At 35.8% G+C, this 21,117-nt stretch overlaps 1 protein-coding gene and 1 pseudogene across 2 annotated transcripts; both read left to right on the forward strand.

The window, feature by feature from the left end:
• Window positions 1-1,042: 1,042 nt before the first annotated feature.
• On the forward strand, window positions 1,043-18,386 carry LOC149551266 (zinc finger CCCH domain-containing protein 28-like). 2 transcript variants are annotated; one of them, XR_016352713.1, is made up of 5 exons: window positions 1,196-1,685; window positions 1,777-2,109; window positions 17,502-17,628; window positions 17,711-17,837; window positions 17,919-18,386. XR_016352713.1 is itself a non-coding variant. In XM_089786826.1 (2 exons), exons 1-2 carry the CDS (start codon window positions 1,310-1,312, stop codon window positions 2,094-2,096), a joined length of 696 nt encoding a protein of 231 aa, XP_089642952.1. In that variant the 5' UTR covers window positions 1,043-1,309; the 3' UTR covers window positions 2,097-2,207. The 2 variants fall into 2 exon arrangements, 1 of the variants encoding a protein (XP_089642952.1); XM_089786826.1 differs by lacking the exons at window positions 17,502-17,628; window positions 17,711-17,837; window positions 17,919-18,386 and having other exon boundaries at window positions 1,043-1,685; window positions 1,777-2,207.
• LOC149551267 (aldo-keto reductase family 4 member C11 pseudogene) lies at window positions 5,513-6,195 on the forward strand (annotated as a pseudogene).
• Window positions 18,387-21,117: the final 2,731 nt, after the last annotated feature.

Genomic DNA, 21,117 nt, shown 5'->3' on the forward strand with positions numbered 1-21,117 from the left:
TGAGATAGTTGAATACAAATTCTCAAGTTAATCTTAAACATTGCTTGGAAACACCAACATAAGTGAAACACAATAAGAAGAAAATCAACTAGGAGGACACCAATATAAGACAAGACTGCCTTGAGGTGCTAGTTTCCTTTGTGTACTCTATGTTAGAATCTATTCCATAAATAGTAAATTTAGCTTTTTTGGAGCCTTTCCTTTCTTCTTGTACAAGGATTGGGTTTTACACTTGTTATCTTTCAATTCTCCCTCACTTCCAATACAACTAGGGGTTTTCAGAGCTTCCCAACCTTAGATTTAAGGCTAAAGGTTTTAATACCCTTCTTCTTGCTCGACCTGGGTAAGTCCACCAGACTAATAGGGAGGAGTGACATAGTTAGGGGCTTCTTAGACAATAAATGACCTCAGTGGACGTAAAGCCAAATGAAACTGACAAAGCATAATGAGGAGACCTCGGTGCAAGGGAATTAGCATTTTACTACTACTTTTGGTAGAATCAACAACTTCTTTGATAAAGTTTTCCAAGGAATGCAATAAGAAGAATACAAATGAGATTAGGATAAAGCTACAAAAAGTGGTCCAATGAAGGCATATGATAAAATTACTATACCCTAAACCTCCCTTTGAGCATAAAGTATTTTGTTATCATTAAACATACTTGGTCCCATCGCTTAGGTCATTCCTTGCATCGATAGCCCATAAACACTTTATTTGTTGATTTGGAGAATACCCATCAATTACACAAATGTAATGAAAAATACTTTAGTTAATCTTCTAATTATTTAGAGAGGGATAACTCTATTTAGAAAGGGATAACTCTAGCCTCAAGAGATCCCCTTATGATTGGACCATATTTCCTTGAGATCAAAAACCATCCCTTAAAAAATCATCCAAGTTAATCTCCAGCGTCACATAAGGATATTGAATCCTAAAGTGTAACCAAACCCGTATTTCAAAGAGAGATTCTAAATTAGATAATATTCTGATTAAAAATCTAGATAAACCGCCATAACCATAGGAAATTACTATAGTTAGTATCAGTTTTTTGTGTTCTTTCTAATTGGGAGCATCGAACTAGAAATTTTAGTTTTTTTTTCAATAATCCGTTGTGCGAAACCCTTTAGCCGATAGCGAATTCTAACAGCGCGCACCTCTAAATTTGGTGTTTCTGTGGCTATAAATTGAAAAATCTTCATTACAAATTTATTTATATGGCGGGGAACTGTTTCAAAGCTTCCAATTCAGGACCAAAACGGTCTCGTGATTTACTTTATTTCGCCCAGACTTTTTGTCAAACATTTGCATCATGGAAAACAAGAAACCGGAAAGTGTCGATGAAAGTTCAGAGGAATGCACGCGCACTAGTGTTTTTTATAAAACCCAGCCATGTTTCAAGTTCATGCAAGGCAGATGTCGCTTCAGTTCCTGCAAATTTGCCCACGGAATGCACGAGCTAAGAAACCCTGCAAAAATGGCAGACGCAGATCATGAATTTCATAGAGCCCGAAATAACAATAATGATGTCAGCAGAAAGGATTATTCTGTAAATAAAGAGGCGTCAAATAACAATGGGTGTGTTCCTTTACAAAGACAGCAACAGGGTTTTAAGCGGCGTCGCGTCTGTTATCAGTACGAGGCCACAGGGGCTTGCTCTTTTGGGGATAGTTGCCGTTACCCACATGGTACATTTTTAAATCCAAGCCTGATTTAAGATTTTAGCAAAAGCCAAAAAAATGGTTATAAATATGTTTTCTTTATGGTTTGCATGCGCAGAAACTCTGGAAGAAGGCCATAAGGATTTCAAGAATGCTGGTTCATTAATCAACCCCAAAGCCCAATCTGATTGGAAACTCCAAACCCCAAATGGGTATTCTGATCCATGCCCAGCTTCAAACAGTTGTGCTGTCATTGATGCCACTCATGTCACGGACAAGACTGCTAGCGCCCATCCGACATTGACTCACAAGCCCATAAATGATATCGATAACAACAATAATAACGTAATTCAGGTGTCTGCAAATCAGAAGATATTGTCCAGGTGGAAGGGCCCCCAGAAAATCAGCAGAATCTATGGTGATTGGATTGATGAATAAGACGATTCAGAAGGTCTGTCTGTACATTTGCACATGATCTGTGTATATTGCTAAGAAATGTATATGTGGAAAACAAAGATTATAAATGAAAAAGATTGGCAAACTCAATAACTGCTCCCTTTATTCTTTATTTTGAAAACACTTGCGAAATTACGACATATTGTGTAATTGTTTTCTCTCTATTTGTACCCCTCAATTGATGTCGTTAATGCATTATTGAACATTTCCTTTTGAGAGAATTATGTGGATTGAGTTTTAAAAGCAACTGAAAGAATGGTTTCACCAGGGCAATGCCTTTATCTATTTATTTAATTTTAAATTGAGCCCTTCTTATGACTAAGGGCACGAATGCTTATACCTGAAACCAAATCACCGCAGGCACAAGAGAGTTAGACATTTGTTCGATCACACAAGAGAGTCAGACATTTGTTCGATCCTTTGAGTCTGTGTTCATTCTAGGCTTGTAAACCCTGAATGGACTCCTTTGGCCATTGACATTTACCCCACACTCAAATAAAGGCTGCTTCGTGTTTTGTGGTTGGGATTGAATGCCCTATGCAGGAGAACTCATTGATCATCTGAAAAAGATGCATATGTATTTTGAACACCGAAAGAGAACACACGATGAGATGATGCATGCAGCAATTTCTGTTTTAGCAAATTGCAATAATATAATCACAAAAATAATTTGCATCCATTTAATTTTTAATCATTGAAAAATTCACTTGTATAACTAAGCCGAACATTACCTAAGATAACAATTTATTTCAATTCGTGTGATAAATTTGTAATAATTGAAGTAATATTAAATTTGGTTCATGGTCTAGAGTCTTTTTTGAATCTTTCAAACACAATTCCAGAAGCTGTATTGCACTTGATAATGGGTTTGTATGTTTATTACCTTGATTTTTGATATTACCTTTGTATGCAAAAGTTTTAAAAACCTTGACTTTCACACTTCTGGAACTTCCAAATACTAACTTTTGAGATTATTTTCCAAAATCTTAACTTAGCACATTGTTTTGCTCCAAACTTTAAATTTCACATTTTGAGAAGCCCAAACCCCAATTTCTGTGTCTTTTGCCCCAAAATTTCTAACTTTTACGTCTATTGCTCTAAATTTTGAACTTCTGAAATCTCTAATTTGAAAACTTGTAAGTGACTTTCAATAATCTTCAAAAAGTTGGAAAGTTTTGAGTCTTCTGCAAATGTTTGCCATAGTTTTTATGCTCATGTTGGAAGAAAAGCTCGGTGATGACTCTTGGTTGCAGGATGTACACAAAATGGGTTTTGGAACAAGTTTCAGGGACTTTTTCAGGAAATGCCATTAGCAGTTGGAAAGTCCACAACGTTTGGTCGTACCCCTTCAAAACAGATTATGCATACATATTAAGGCTCTTGTATATGTGCAGTCAAAATGTGGAATCATACCCAATGCACCTGAATTGTTTGACAAAATGTCCCAAAGGGATGCGGTCTCAGGCATGCTGTGGTTGTAAGTCACCAAAGAGTAGGCTTTTAAAACGTTGTGCATCTGAGTTATTTCACAGAATGTTTTAAAGGATATGTCATTTCATAGGATGTGATGTTTGCAAGATTTGAAGAGAATGATCTGTTTGAGAAGGCTATAAACATGCTCATGTGAATATGCATAACACTGAACCATAGACTATACATGTGAGTCGAAAGTGTAATTGGAAAATTCGCCAAAGCCAAAAACTTGCCACGGTATGAAAGTAAATTTTGGGATAAATTCGGCCAGTATTTGGCAAAAACTCGGGAACTTAAAAAATTGCTTAAATTTAATTAGAAATGTATTTTTTTTAAAGCAAAATTCATTGAGAAGATGCATCCAATGGGTCAATAAATGTGAAAACAAAAGAAACAAACTTAGTCTAGATATATTTTAACACAAAGTGGGTACAAAAATTGCATTCTCGTGAGGAATGTTGATGGCTGGAAGCAAAATAGTAAATAATTTATGTAAAACTAAAAGTAAATACATCATTTGATAAGTAGAGTAAATTTCCACAGCAAGTCAAATTGTAATATTGCTATCAAGATTTAATTATGTGATTTTGAGTCAAACTCATTGACCCATGTTTCATGAGTAGTGATTCAACATGAATCCATCTCTCATGAGAATAAATGAGTGCTAAGTGCTAAATGAATCCATCTCTCATGTTTCATTGACCCCTGTGAGCATCACCTAGATCCAATGAGTGCTAAGTGTTCCATTTATTCTCATGAGAGATGGATTCATGTTGAATCACTACTCATGAAACATGGGTCAATGAGTTTGACTCAAAATCACATAGTTAAATCTTGATAGCAATATCACTAAATACATCATTACAATTACATCTTCTTCTTCGCAGCACTAGTAAAAACTATGGGAGAGGTAGAACTAGAGTTTTAGTCCTAGAAGTCTGCACTGGCATGACTGTGCCTCCTCACTCAATATGTCTGACTCAGTCTGTGCCTCGTCCTCCATCCTGGATGTAGCTTTGCCTCTAGCTTCTCCTGGTACTAGCAATAACTACTCATTCAACTCAATGTCATCTAGTGTGAAACCAAATCCAACCCCCCTATTCCATAGCGTGCCTTTCCAAGTTATTGATGCCATCCTCTTCAAAAATCACCTCAAATCCACTTCAAATCGATAGAAATCAGTCTGCAAGTGTTGGGAAGGCTATTTCCCCCCTCAGCAAAATACAAATTAAGAAATGAGAAATGAAATTAAATTGAGTGATTTTTTTACCTTTAAGTGCTATTATAAAATAAAACCAAGTTTCTAACAAAAAGTTCGCAAGTTCTCAGCAAGTTTTTAGTGCCAGTAAAGTTGTAAAAACTCACCAAGCCAGAAAACTTGGCCAGTTTTTGTGACTCAGAGTACTCTGCCAGTAGTACATGTATGGTTAAAAGCTTTGGCAGGTTATTGGGAGTCGGGACATCCATTAAAGCATTAAGGACAGAGGGTTTCTTGAAAAGTTTAGGTGGATATGTGAGAAAAACTTTGAATCATTGATAGAACACCCGAATTGATAATTGGAGGTGGTCTTGCACAAATAACTTTGCAAAAGGGGCTCTCAAGAATTTTGGATCGAAAAGCATCCTTGAGAATACATCCTATCATTGCAAGCTTTGTATGTGTTCTGGTTAATGGGTGAGGGTTATACAGACTTAAGTCACATTAATTGCCTAATGTATGTAGTTGATTATCTGGTATATTTGTTTACCTTTTCATGCTCGCGGTGGTTATTTTGAGTATAGAATGCCTCAGAGGAAATGGGTGCTCATGCAATGCAACATTTGCAAGATAAGGGAGAAAATGAGTTTGTTGAAAAGGTTTGAATTGCAGCTGCGATGCTTAATTGAGCTGGATGCACAATGTGCCATCATGGACAATGAACTTGAGTTGTTCGACAAAAAAGTACAAAGAGCAGTCATCTCAAGGAGTGGAATTGATTGCAGAATTTTATGTCTTGGTTAGATCAAGTTGGAAGCATGGGAGATGTTTTTGGATCAACCTCTCTGTCCTTTGAATTGAATACAGGAGCAAAATTACCAGCTGTAGCAACTGGGAACATGGCAGACTTCACCTGCTGTTAAAGCAGATATAAAGGTTGGGTACAGACATATTGATTGAGGATGCAGACATGATATTGAAAAAGAGCTTGGTCTTGCAATGAAAGCAATGTTTGGAATGAATGTGCCTAAGCCTGAAGAGTGAAGGCATGTGGATTACATTCAAACTTTGGGTCTGTGATCAATGATCATGTCCCCAAAAAGGTGGCAAGAACTTTGGATAGTACTTTGTAAGACCTGCAGTTGGAATATATTGATCTTTACCTTATGCATTGGCCAAATGCTAATATTTCTGGCACATGGAAGACAATGGAGAAACTTGTTGATACTGGAAAAGTCTGTATTATTGGTGGAAACAATTTTTCTCTTCCAAGAAGATGCAGAAGTGGTGCCAGATGTGAACCAAGTTGAATGCCATCCATTGTGGCAACAACACAATCTTCAAACTTTTTGCAAGTCTAAGGGCACTGTTTTGTGGCTGTTGAAGATAATGAAAGTGTTGAAAACTTAAGCATTACAGCATAAAGGTACTGTCATGAGTATTTTTGAGATGAACATAGGCCTCGAAAGTGTCCTATGCATACAAGTTGTTGAAAGGTCAATCTGAGGTCCCTGAAATAGACAAAAATGAGCAAGGCTATAAATGACAGATAGGTAGTCTTGTTAAGGCCTGTCAGAACAGATAATAGCGATAAGTAATAGACCTTCAGAGCTATGGTCAGTTTTAAGGTGAACAATCCTTGAATGTAAAGAGTTTATCCTTGAATGCAAGCCCCATGCAAGTAAATCTGTAAACTCCAAGAAGGAAAGAGGCGTTGACACAGGTTATTAAGCAAGAGACCTTGTCAACATGGCAAAGACATGAGAAAACAACGACATACTATCTGAGCTAAAAGGTCTGTCTATAAGACCAAGCAGGGAAATGGATACGTGTTTATTGTGGATGTTAATAATGATTATGATAAGTAGAATAGAGATGTACATTCTGCTTTAAATCAGGATACACATGTTACAAACAGGGTCAATCATGGTGTTATCAATCCTGAAAATGACAACAATTTGGATAATATAAGAAAATCCAATTCCATTTCCACATTACCTTTTTCTCATGCTGGTGTTGTTTTGGTCAATCATCAAATGAATAATACCATAAAAGGTGAACAAGAAGCAAATACAAAGTAGCACCATTACAATAAGAAAAACAATGAAAGTTTAGATAAGGTCTTCGTCAAACATATATTTCTGAATGTGAGAAGAAGAAACAAGGAGCATCACCAGAAGCATTTCAGTGCCAAGAGAACAACATCATCATGATGAGAATAAGTAGGAGATATTTTCCACAGAAAGTCAAATTGTGATATTGCTATCAGGTTTTAACTGTGTAGTTTTTTGAGTCAAACTCATTGACTCATGTTTCATGAGTAGTGACTCACACACGTCCATTGCTCATGAGAATAAATGGAACACTTAACACTCATTGGATCTAGGTGATGCTCACAGAGGTGAAGCACCGAGACTTCCCAAGAGGTCACCCATCCTAGTACTACTCCAGCTTGAGCGCACTTAACTACGGAGTTTCTTCCATGGTTAAACCCACTCTGCTTGCAACCCCATTTGCAAAACCTTCACCAAGTGTGGTGCCTTATGAACCATTCATTAGAAAGCCCCTTAAGCTCATCAATTGATAAGTAGGAGATATTTTCCACAGCAAGTCAAATTGTAAAATTGCTATCAGGATTTAATTGTGTAGTTTTTTGAGTCAAACTCATTGACCCATGTTTTATGAGTATTCACACAAATCCGTCTCTCATGACAATAAATGGAACACTTAACATTTATGAGAATAAATCCAATGAGTGCCAAGTGTTCCATTTATTCTCATGAGAGACGGATTCATGTGAATCAGTACTCATGAAACATGGGTCAATGAGTTTGACTCATAAAACTACATAGTTAAATCCTGATAGCAATATCACATGATGAGAATAGTCGAAAAAAGTTGCAATTTTGATATTCGTGTAAATGTTTTGTAAATATTGCAACTTTGGTGAATTTTGGGGTTTAGTCAAGGTTGCATGGGGATGGGAATACTTAGGTTACCAGTATGGGTACGACTATTTTTCAAAATAGGGGGCAGGAGTACTTGGGTATGTCAAACTTTTTTTAATATAATTTGATATTTATAGAAAATCTGAAATTATGAGTAATGACAATGGTTTTTGAAAACAAGAACAGTAATAGGGTTTGCAAATGTTATGTATTCTATTCAGTTTCAGATTTGCAATATGTTTGTAATAATAAGAGCTTTGTGCACAGAGCTTGAGTCCCTGCCTTGTGTTATTGGCTTGAACTTGGTGGGAATGCCACTGAGACTCACCATGGCCGCTACAAATATGAAGGCAAAAGACAAAGTACATGGTGAAGATTTGGACTTCAGAAAAGAAGAATATGATGCAAAAAATGTACGACACATTTAAATTTTTTAAAAGAAAAACATAAACAAATTGGAAAAGGAATAGATTAATGATTTTTTTTTTTTTGTTTAGTTTTGAATCAGATTTTGAAGGGCCTTAAAATCTGGAGCATTCAAACTGTTTTTTTTTAAAACATTGATTAAAATTTTATGAATAAAAAATTGAGTTTTAATAGTGAAGAGAACAATAAACATTAAATACAATTTTAAAAAATAATTTACAGTACATTTCAAAAATATAAAATAATAAAATTTAGAATTTTTGAAAGAAATGAAAAAAGAAAATAAAAAAACTACTGAATATTTTTATTGTCATTATTCAAAAATTAGTTATTGTAGAGAGATTTTGTCTTTTACTTCTAAATTTTAATGAATTTTTAAAATGACTGTAGATTTTTTAAAGAATTTAAATAAATCAAATAATATCATAATAGAGTCTTATAATAAAGAAATTGAATTTTTCAAAATAATGCTACTTCATTCAAAATTAATATTTTTGCAACATCACCATTAAAATTATAATATCGACTAACATAGAGATTTGTCCCATTGAAAGCAGTGCATTTCGTACTGTTTTCACAGCCACCATTTTCCTTCTTTCAATACCAAAACGCCCCCAGAATTTATGTTTTACCTCTTTCAATAAATCGTCATTCTTCTCAATCATATATCTACAGAATCTTGATTATTTCAGTCAGTTGCATTATTCCTACTCCACACTAAAAACGAAAAGCTCAAAAATACAATTTATAATCTCAGTGTTTTCCCTAAAATGCTTCAGCCATAGGAAGCGCTGATTCTATGGGCAATCCTGAGTGAGAGCGTTTTGGATTGATTGTGAGAGGTTCAGTTTTGGATTGATTGATTGATTGCATATCCACCTGATTCATTGATTGCCTATCTGCCTGATTGATTGATTAAATTGAGGGCATGATTTAGAGTTGGTTTCCCTAGTGTTGCCCTCCCTTTATTGCATGATTAGTGTTGCCCTCCTCAGTCAGTGCTGGTGTCATAAGCCAGCTGGGATACAACACATAATCAATCGCCCAGCACAAGAATGGAAGGACAGATGCCCAGCAGGAGAAGTGAAGGAGGGATTGATTCATAATCAAGGGAGTGGCTCGCTATTTCTTCACAAATTTTCTGTCAAACCTGGATAACCATGGGCTCATTCGGTGAGAGGAATCTTCTGGGTTCTGTGTGAAAGTTGAATCGGAAGAATGAAGAATCTTCGAGAAACTCTTTTTTTTCAATTTTTGGTGGAAGAAAATCATTGTAACCCCTATCATTATTGCTTTCAGCCAATCAGAAAATAGAAATTCTTGACTTCAAATTAATTAAAAAATAAACTGTCTTTTCAACTTTAGAAATTCATTACCTGCAGGGACTAATAAAAATTATTTGGGACCACCACCAAAAACATTAGTACCCTGCCTTATGCAAGGCAGGGACTAATAATTTTTGATAAATCTTTAGATGCATAACAGAGAAGGCAGACTTCAATCATGAACAAGAAGATCATAAATCATACAACAATGACATATTGCAAATGATAAACTTCTGACTTGAACAGTGATAAAGTTTACTGTTAATCAGTATTGAATCAAAGTTTCAAACTGATTATATATTGAATTAAGCTCGAAAAATAACAAGCTGATACGCAAACAAAAAACCTAAACAAAAATCAGAAGAATACTCTTTCTTCTACTTTATGCTGGAATAAGGCATGTTTACCCAAAGCAAGACTTTTTTACTTGGCTGGTTTGGAACAAGAAGGTCTTAACAGCTGAAAGATTTAAGAAAATGGGTTACTAGGGTCCAAGCAGATGCCCTTAATGTGAAAATGAGGAAGAAGTCATTGATCACTTATTCTTAGAATGCCCCTTCTCTAGGGAGTGTTTGACTCGGCTTTGCTCACAATTCGGATGGACATCAGCTTTCCCTAGGACGATCTCGGACATGCTTCAAGCTTGGCCTCTCCTTAAAAAGGAAAGCATATATGGCTCATTATGGATTTCTGCCCATTCCATTGTCTTATGGGAACTTCGGAATGAACGCAATAGAAGGATATTTCAAGAAAAGATGATGGATGTAAAACAACTCTTTAATAAGATTGAGACCTCAACTATAGAACTTACCAATAATCGGATCATGAATAATTAGTATATGGAGAATAGGATGTCTCATTGGGATGAAAAAATGAGAGGCAAATGGATAGGTTTTAAACTTCCTCCCTTTGTGGAATAGGGGGGGACATTACATAAGCGTGTGAAAATTGTTAGTGGCTCCCCCCCGAAAAGGGTGTTCAAACTCAATTTTGATGGAGCGTCTCGAGGAAATCCGGGTAGAGAAGGCATCAGATGTACTATCCACAACTTAGAAGGTGAAGAGGTAGCAATGATAGCAAAATTTTTACGTATAAAAACCAATAATTGGGCAGAATTATTGGCTTTAGAGGAAGGCCTTGTATTATGCAAAAACATCGGCTGCAAGAAATTAGAGATTGAAGGAGGCTCGGCAATTATTATCAATGTCTTAAGAAAAGGATCTCTCCTTAATTGGAGGTTGGATTCAATCTTATAAAAGGCTAGCACGTTATGCCAAACCTTTGACAAGGTCATCATTAACCGTATATATCGAGAAAGCAATCATAGGACGGATGAATCAGCAAATCTAGGATATCCTGAAAACCTCTAAATTAATAAGGATATAACATTTGAAAATAGGTAATGTTATAATTAGATGATTTCTTGTTTATGTAATTCAAAGATTCTGATTTTGACTAATAATTTGATATTGAGTAATATGTTACTATGGTACCTTTTTGGAGGAAGTTAATTTTAAGATTGATACTTTGCATGTATGATGTTTGATTGTTTATATTTCTTGAAAATATGCTTTGGCAATTAATATGATATCCCAATTTCAGTTATCATTATTGATGAAATTTAATGTGTTATGCAAGTCGGTTTGAGGTGGGTGTTTGCAGATATCGGGAGAGATGGGATGGAGATCGAGACTATGAGCAGGTTACAAGAAGGCTCAATAAGATCAATAGTTCTCAACTCTTGGCGTTAATTGGTTTCTTAGTAAAAGCTTGCTTTAATTTAGGAATCCCCCTTGCTTTATTCTAGGAATCCCCTACTTTTGGAGTAATCTTTATAATCAAAGGCCTTGGCCGTTTACCTATATAAAGAAGAAAGTAAACGTAATTTAGGAAAGGAACAATGATTCGTATTCTACAAGTTTTTTCCTAATATTTTTCACCCAGCTTGCAAAGATTCAAATATCCTTCTCAAGGGAAGCATCCATGGGTTTAAAATATCTTAGAATTGTATACTAGCCATTTTATGTGCCTAATAACATTTTGTTCACTCTGCTATGCCTTTTTTGATCCTTGATACATAATAGTCTATTTCTTACACATATTGTATTACAATCAGTCTATGCTTATTGTACAGGGAAAAATGTCCCCTATCGTCCCCCCATCCCTGTGCCCAAAATGTCGTGGAACATTTTAAAAACCAACACAAGTCAATGTTTTTCTTAAGACAGAAAAGTAGAAACAAATCCAAGTAGGCTTTGAAAATAACCAATGGCTCTAAGCTGGCACTAAGTTGAATCTAAGTTTCGTGCATGCATAGAAGTGTTGGAGTTGCGGGCTTCTATTGTGTCTCAGACAAGACATTTTTTTATTTCGCCATAAATGTTGTCATTAACATTTATATAAAACATTCAATTTTTTAAAACATATAATATTTTAATAGATTTTGAAATTTTCATGTGTGTGTGTGTGTGTGTGTGGTGTGCTTGTGTGCGCTCTATATACACACACACACACAATCGTCCCCTATTTTTGGCCCTCTAGGAAACGTCTAAGGAACACATCCTCTGCCATCCTACTATCCCTGTTCCCGAAACGTTGTGGAAAACAGGGACTCTATGCTGACAACTGATTCAGACAATTCAGATTTTATTTGTAAAAAAGTATAATTGTCTAGTGGATGGTTAATTTTAGTGTAGCGCCCCTCTAATACTTGTTTAATAATTAAATTAGTTGTTGATGTTTGATGTTATGATGAATGCTAAGTTATAGATTGTTTCAAATTATTTTGTTTCTATAAAAAGCATTTTTTTCTTCTTTCGATCGGTAAAAGGCCAAAGCCATTTAATTATATTATTTATAAAAAAAGATAAGTTACAAGTTCTCCGTTTAAACGGGCACTGGTAGGAAAGAATGGAGAAGAAAACCTCCAGACTTTCGTCCTTTACTCTTTTACATGCTTAAAAGAGGCATACCCCAGTATTACATCATTTATTGAAATCAAAGTAACTAGAATCAGAATTGGATTGGAATCGGCAAGGCCGAATTGAATCGCAAATCGGCCATGAATCGGAATCAAATCGGCCATGAATTGGCAAATTAAAAAAACCCTTGAAATTCAGTGAGTAACTTATTTCATAAACCCTTTATCGCTGATTCGATTCACCGATTCACAAAAAAATGTTTGGCTTGAATTGAATCATTGAATCGCATGAATTTCCGCGATTCTCATTACGATGATTGAAATATTTGTTTTACTACTCATTGAAGGGATTTGTCAAGTCTTCCTTGTTACAAATGTAAATGGCAGAATACTTGAATGAATTAATCAGAGATCAAACTGATCTATATATACAAAGAGGAGAGTCGAATAGAATAGAAACATTCTATTCTAGACTACACCTAAATATTAGAAACATTCTAATATTTACAGAGATATAATAAGATACAATAGTGAGCATTAAAAAGAAATATGAAGGTTATTTTAATACCCCCCCTCAATGCTCAATCTATTTACTACACCAATAGATCCCCTGAATTTAACAAACTTGTCAGGACCAAGGGGTTTTGTGAAAATATCTACTGATTGCTCTGAGGTAGGGACATAGCGTAACTGAATAGATCCATCTTCTACTAATTGTTGGATGTAATGGTAATGAAGCTTTATGTGCTTGGTTCGTTCATGAAACACTGGGTTCTTGGCAAGTTTGAGTACGCCCTGATTGTCTAAAAACAAAGAAGTCGGACCTGCTTGAGGAATATGCATATTTGCAAGCATCTGTCGGAGCCAAACTGCTTCACAAGCTGCCTTGACAACTCCTCTATATTTTTCTTCTGTAGAGAAGAGTACATGTGCCTGTTGCTTCTTACTGGTCCAAGTAACTGCTGTAGATCTGATACTAAACACATAGCCAGAAGTAAATTTCCTGTCATCAACTGAGCCGGCCCAATCGGAATCGGTGAATCCAATGAGCTGAGGAGTAGTACTCCTTGTGTAAAGAAGACCATAATCTGAAGTACCATGTACATAGCGTAACACACGTTTCGCTGCAATCCAATGATCAGTCTTGGGGTTTGTCATGAACCGTGAGATGCAGCTAACAGCAAAACTGAGATCAAGTCTAGTAGTAGTAAGGTAGATGAGACTACCTACTAGCTACCTGAAGAGTGTTTCATCTATAGGAGGAGAAACAGATTGTGCGGACAATTTTAGACCAGTCTCCATAGGAGTGGAGGCAGATTTGCAATCCTACATTCGAAACCTATCAAGAAAACTTCTGGCATACTTGGACTGAGACAAAAAAATACTATTGTCAGTCTGCCAAACCTCAATACCTAAACAATAATGAAGCAATCTGAGATCTGTCATATCAAAAGCTCTGCATAGATCCTGTTTGATTTTTGAAATCAAATGTTCTGAATTTCCAGTAATGATCAAATCATCCACATAGACAACAAGAAAAAGAATATCATTACCAGAGTGTTTAATATACAGATTACTGTCTGATGGACTATGCTGAAATCCTTGAGCAACCAAGTAATGATCAATCTTTATATACCAAGCCCTAGGGGCCTGTTTAAGACCATAGAGGGCCTTCTGGAGTCTACATACTTTGTGTTATGAACCGGCAACCTTAAAACTTGGGGGCTGCGTCATGTAGACTTCTTCCTGTAATTCACTATTGAGAAAGGCGCTCTTCACATCCATCTGATGAACTTTCCAACCATACTGAGCTGCAATTGCAAGAAGAATGCGAATAGTGCTCATCTTGGTTGTCGGAGCAAATGTCTCCTCATAATCAATGCCTTCGCGCTGGGTGAATCCTCGAGAAACATGTCTGGCTTTGTATTTGTCCAAGGTACCATCTGCATGGTACTTGACCTTATAGACCCATTTACAGCTAATGGGTTTCTTCCCAAGAGGGAGATCTGAAAGAACCCAGGTGTGGTTCTTTTGAAGACTCTGAAGCTCAGCATCCATTGCTTGTTCCCATTCTGGAATTCCTTCGGCCTCTGCATATATCTGGGGCTTAGGGATAACCCGTGGATGTTGGCCACAAGAGCTATATTAACTGTGTTGTGCTGAAGGCTCTTATTTTTGGAGGTTCTACCCTCAATGAGTTCATCAGGACGAAGATCACTAATCGTTTGAGCCCACCATTTTGGCCGAAGAGTCGAGGAACCAATATCAGATGCTGTCAGAATAGCTGGATGAGAAGCAGGAGCAGGAGTTGTATTATCTGGAAGTGACTGAGGTGGTGTATTAGTAGCATTAGATGACTCATATAAAATAGAAGAACCCAAGTCAGAGATTGTTGAAGACTGAATCTCGGAATGTGGTGGGGAGTCAAAGAGCGGAAATGGTCCGAGTTCCTCATCAAACACAACATCACGATTGAAGATTAAACAATTAGTATTTACATCAATCAGTTTGTATGCCTTATGTGTGACTGTATCCTGTAAACATAAGTTTCTGGCTTTTGGAATCCAACTTAGTGCATTTGGCATTAGGAATCCATACATATGCTAGAGAGCCAAAAACTTTCAAATGGTTGATCCTAGGTTTGCGAACAGACCAGGCTTCCTCAGGAGTCTTATGGTTAACTGCAAGGGTGGGTGACCGGTTAAGAAGGTAGATAGCTGTGGATACTGCTTCTGCCTAATATTTTATGGGAACATTTCTATGTTCTAGCATAGCCCTAGCCATTTCTGTGATGGTATGATTTCGACGCTCTACAACACCATTTTGCTGAGGGGTGTGAGGTGCGGTGAACTGATGTCTAATGCCATGAGTAGTACAAAAGGCAGAGAAAGTAGAACAGAATTCCCCCCCCCCATTATCGGTCCTAAGAGTACAGATGGAGGAACTAGACTCTTTTTCTACTAGAGCTTTAAACTGCTGAAATACAAGAAAGGCATCTGATTTTTGCTTAAGAAAATATACCCACTTTTTGCGACTGAAATCATCCACAAAGAGTAAAAAATACTTGTTCCCAGTAATAGAAGGAGTATTCATAGGACCACATACATCAGCATGGACCAGATGGAGTACTCTGGATGCCCGCCATGATTCACCATTCTTAAATGGTGTCCTATGTTGCTTCCCTGCTTGGCAAGCTCCACAAATGCGATGGTTCTGGGTTTGAATATTAGGTAGGCCATGGACTAAATTATCCCGAGCAAGTTTTGCTAGATATTGAATGTTTAGATGATCGTATTGCTAATGCCAAAGACTGCTGAGAGCAGATGATTCGGCGATGAAGGCATGCTCAAGGGAATTGCCTGAATCTACAAGCCTATAAATACCATGATCCTCAAGACCGAAAGCAAGGGTAGTGCCAGAAGCACGATCAATAATCAAACACTTATTTCCACTGAAAACGACATCCAACTGAGGAGAGTGCTTTATAATCTGACTTACAGACAGAAGATTATGTTTCATGCCAAGAACATAACATACATTGAGAAACATGAGTTTTCTTCTTCCAGACTGAATTTGAACATTGCCCTTGCCGACAAAATTGTATTCTTCGCCGCCTCCAAAGATTACTGAGTCAGAATAGGGAGTGAGTTCAACAGACCAATCACGCCTATGAGTGAAATGTCAGGAGGCACCAGAATCGATGTACCAGGCAGAAGATTTCACATGATTTGCAGGTATGCTGGCCATAAAGGCATGGTAGATAGATTCTTTCTGCTCTGAGTGTTGGGCAGCATTGGCTTGCTGTTTAATTGAGGTTGACTTCTGATGTTGCTAATACAAATGCTTATAATATGTGAATATTTCAAATGGCACAAACTTCGAGGTGAGAAAATGAAAGACTTAGAAAAATTGGAGAAGTACCCAAAAAAGAGCTCGAAAAACTCAAAAATAAAATGTTGTCAGAATCCAGATCCTTTGGCTCAAAAATCGAGGCACAAAAATTAGGCACCCACAAAAATCTGACGAAGACCCATTTGAGATTTCAAAAAACTCATCAAGAATATGTCATCAAAAATTTTTTCCGAAGTCAAAAAACTAGGGTTTCGAGCAGAATAATAGTCGGCAGCCAAAGAGGTCAAAAAGGCAGAAAAATGATGTTTGCAGGTTAAAAAAAAATAACAAAACCCAGCAGTAGAAATGCGAATAGAATATCCAATAGGGATAGACAAACCCGTTTTTGAAAAAAAAAACCCAAAAAATCCCACTTTTTTTGAGATCTAGGTGTGAACAGATTTGAAAAAACGACCTCTAGATTTGAAAAAATGACCTTCAGATTTGTGATTTACAGACTAAGCCACCGGTTTCCAAGAAAAAAAAATTGTAGAAAACAAATCCACAATTTTCCAAGAATGCCAATAGCTGAAGACACAATTTTTCAGTCGATTTGCACAGAGGGTTTAAACCCTAGCTCTGATACCATGTTACAAATGTAAATGACGGAATACTTGAATGAATTAATTAGAGATCAAACTGATCTATATATACAAAGAGGAGAGTTGAATAGAATAGAAACATTCTATTCTAGACTACACCTAAATATTGGAAACATTCTAATATTTACAGAGATATAATAAGATACAATAGGGAGCATTAAAAAAAAATATGAAGGTTATTTTAATATTCCTTGCCTTCCATTTGACCAAGATATATGTGTTTCATAGTGAGATATAATTCGAACGATTAAGCTAACCATCTTGCTGTAAAAGATTAGATGGATTGGTTGAAAACACCTTGCTTTTTGCATTCTGCCACAAACTATAAGCTCATAAAACCGTTAGTGAAATAATAAGAAAATTTTTATTGTGATTACACATGAATAATCTTTATTGTACTTATTTCTATTGATCTTTTTTTATCATAGATTGTTTCATATCATTTAGTTTCTCTTATAAGTAAATGGATTTTGTGATAACACGATGAATATAGCATATTGTAGTATTTTTGTGCATTTGATTTTATTAAGAAAGTATTGATTATTTACTGTTTTCTTGTGTTTATTATTGGAGACTAATTTCTGCCTTGTTTGGGTTTTGCAAGGTAAAATTTCCCTAAGAAGATGGAAGGTATTATGTGAGAGGATGGTGTCATGCCAGAGCAGTCTCAAAAGTGAAATGGATAGAGAGATGGCGAAGTTTAGAGGTTCTTGACCCATTCTGAGCCATAGGTAAGATAGAGCATTGATTATTTGATGTTTTTTCGTGTTTATTATTGGAGACTAATATCTACCTTGTTTTGGTTTTCGCAAGGTAAATTTTTCCTAAGAAGATGGAAGGTATTATGTCATAGGATGATGTCTTGCCAGAGCAGTTTCAAAAGTGAAATGGGCAGAGAGATGGAGAAGTCTAGAGGTTCTTGACCCATCCTAAGCCATAGGTAATATAGAGTATTGATTGTTTGATGTTTTCCCATGTTTATTAGTGGAGACTAATTTCTGCCTTGTTTGGGTTTTGCAAGGTAAATTTTCTCTAAGAAGATAAAAGGTATTATATGAGAAGATGATGTCATGCCAGAGCAGTGCCAAAAGTGAAATGGGCAGAGAATTGGCAAAGTCTATAGGTTCTTGACCCATCATGAACCATAGGTAAAATCTTCGTGTTTTATCTCAGATTAATTTTGGCTAGTTGGTTACCTATAGGGACATTGAATGATACGAAGTGTTGATATTCATCAATAATGGTTTTGTAGTGATAGCTATATCATCATTATATGTTAAGAGTCAACAACATCAATATTATATTTTTGTATCTTGAGAGTTAGCTAGGTTGGTAACAGTTGAACAACATAAATAAAATGTTAGACAAAAGGGTAAACATTAGGAGCATTTCCCACTTTACTTATAATAGAGATTGAGCATATGCTAAGGGTTGAACTGTGTATTGAGATACATATAAAATATAAATTACTTATAACTACAGTTAAATTAAAAGAAAAGAGGAAGAAGAAGAAAAAGAAAAAGAGGTGAAATTGATTGGTTATCCTAAAGGAAAAGACACTTTCATGTGTTGTAGAACGGAAAGCTACTATATGGCATCAAAAGTTTATACTCAATTTCCCCTTGAACAACTAAGCAATTTAAAAAAAAGATACCTTATTTCAAATTTGTATTGAAAATTTGGTCTCCTAAATAAGTGTGATGGCCTATGTACATGGTATTTTTAAAAGGGTCCCTAGTGAATTTGCAATCACTTCACGTTGAAATGGACAGTTTTACATTTTCCCCTTGCTGAAACTTGAAAGCAGTGTTTTTGCCTGAATGAGAGAGAGAAGTAGAATTTGAAAGGAATCACTATTCCCATCTTATTGGTTTATGTGTAGCAAGATTTGTAAATGAAAGGGGAGTTGAAGCGGCTAGGTATACTTTTGTAAATTACATTGTACTTGTTTATTATGTACAATACTCTATGTCCCCTAGAACTATTTAACCAAGATATTGAATACTTTATATATGCCTAAGATCCTAATTCTGGTGCGATCCAAATCCAGATTCCTCTTGGATCTGTAATGTCCCCATCTTTTTAGCAACTCAGTGGAGTTCTTAACCTTTACGTTCTCCAAAGGTTAAGTGGAGAAATAAGAAATTGATTAAATTAATTTCTTATAAAAAGTCATTAAATAAATTAAAATTAAAAGGTGACTTTATATTTAATTAATTTAATTTTCTAGAAGCACAATTAATTACTGTATTGCAAGGAGAAGCTTCTAGACAATGCATTAATTATTGGAAAAGGGGAAGCCTCTAGTAATTTAATTTTCTAGAAGCACAGTTAATTATTGTATTTCAAGGGAGGAGTTTTTAGAGAGTGCATTAATTATTGGAAGGGGGAAGCTTCTAGTAAATGCAATTAATTAATATTTTATTTCCTTCTAGAAGGGTGAAGGAAAAGTATAAATAGAGGTGAGAGCTTCATTGTTTAGCATCGGATTATTGTGAATTGCATTTGATAAGAGCTTGGAGGTGTGAGTAATAGATTTGTTCTTGGCATTAGAGGACGTCTATCCTCTCTTGTGACATTCTAGACGTCATTCCCTTGGGGTTTGGCCTTTGGAATTCATTGCTATGTATTTGATTTTATTAGTTTGAGAACTAATATTATTTCAATAGTTGGTTTAGTTCTTGGGCATTTCCAGGGTGCCCATTACAGGATCCCTCTAGGATTTCTCATTGCAATTGAGATTCCCTGTGGATTTTGCACATAGAATCTAGATTGCCATCTCCTTGAAGAGATCCGGGTCAGATCTTTAGGAACCACAACTGCATATCCCCCAAAATATGCCCCATATGCCAAATTCATAGTAGTTTATAATCTAAAAAGCTAATTATATGTTCATTAATTTAATTTACAATAATTATTTCAGAGAACAATGAGTTGGAAGTAACATCTTTGAACTTTGTATTTCTTGTATAATTTAGGTCAGTTATTATGTATTAAGTTTCAGCATCTAATTACCTATAGTTGTGTTTCTCTTCTCTAGACATAGACCATTTTGTAATACTACAACAAAGGTCAAGGAATAGGGTTAATAGTATTGCACCTGTTTATCATCTCAATGATGAAAGTTGAGCTTCAAAATTAGATATAGATTCTATTTAGAGAGTCTTTAGGCTATTGATTCTTGTCTTACTCACATTTCACATGTTTATCACTTCAATGGAAGCAAGCCTATTGTCCTTTCGGTTTTGTGTTACCATCAATTTCTATTCAAAAGGCAATTAATTTGTTCTTCAATTCTTCGTTTTTGATATGTATTAATCTGTGCTCCATTTATGCTTTCTTGGAACCTGATATTGTTAATTTTTTAGCCCAAAAATAGAGAAACAACAATAAAAGCTATGTTCCCCTGAGTTTTCGAGACAAGGACGACGAGACAGGTTTCTAGGACGGCAATTTTTTTTGGCGATTTTGGGGACAAGGGGGACGAAAAATGAGGATGAGTATATATATATATGTATATAGAGAAATTTGCAAATATACATTGATTTTTGCAAATATACATATCAGTCATATGAAACTAAGCACAAAGCATGTTATTTAAACATTATAGAACCTTAACATACAACATTGGAATGCCATCTAGGAAATAATAACCCATTTCAGTACTCAATTGTCAATATGCATATCAATATCATATATGTGAACAAAAATATTTAAATATAAGTTTAGCATTGGACAATATTATAAAAATATGAAAATCTAAATATGCCCAAAGGTTAGAGGGCTACCACAAAGTATCAATGTATCATTATCATGTTCAAGTTCAACATAGAAAAATGAAGCAGATTGCAGCTCCTATTCTGCCTCTGCCGTCGTGGCATCAAAATCAAAGTCCTCACTATCATCATTCACAGGAAGTGTAGTCTCATCTAATGGAACCCCAACCAATCCTGGTGCTGTGTCATCCTCATCTATTTGGGCCACATCCTCAAGCTCAACATCCCACTCCAAAGTTGGTGTTTGCCTATACTTTGGAGTTTGACGATCCGCAAGTCGAAGAGCATGATGCACTATCACTAGCTTCTTTGCTCCTCTTGATGGAGTAGATAAATGAATATGTGGACCAATTACTCTCTGCAGCTAAGGAACTAACAACCTGTGCAAGGTGGTGAGTGGCAAGTGCTTTTAACTCAGGTGTATCTCTCCCATTTCAGGTCCAC

Source organism: Cupressus sempervirens, chromosome 6 (genome assembly GCF_028749045.1).
Source record: "Cupressus sempervirens isolate cs-2001-9-10 chromosome 6, ASM2874904v1, whole genome shotgun sequence".
Lineage (NCBI taxonomy): Eukaryota > Viridiplantae > Streptophyta > Pinopsida > Cupressales > Cupressaceae > Cupressus > Cupressus sempervirens.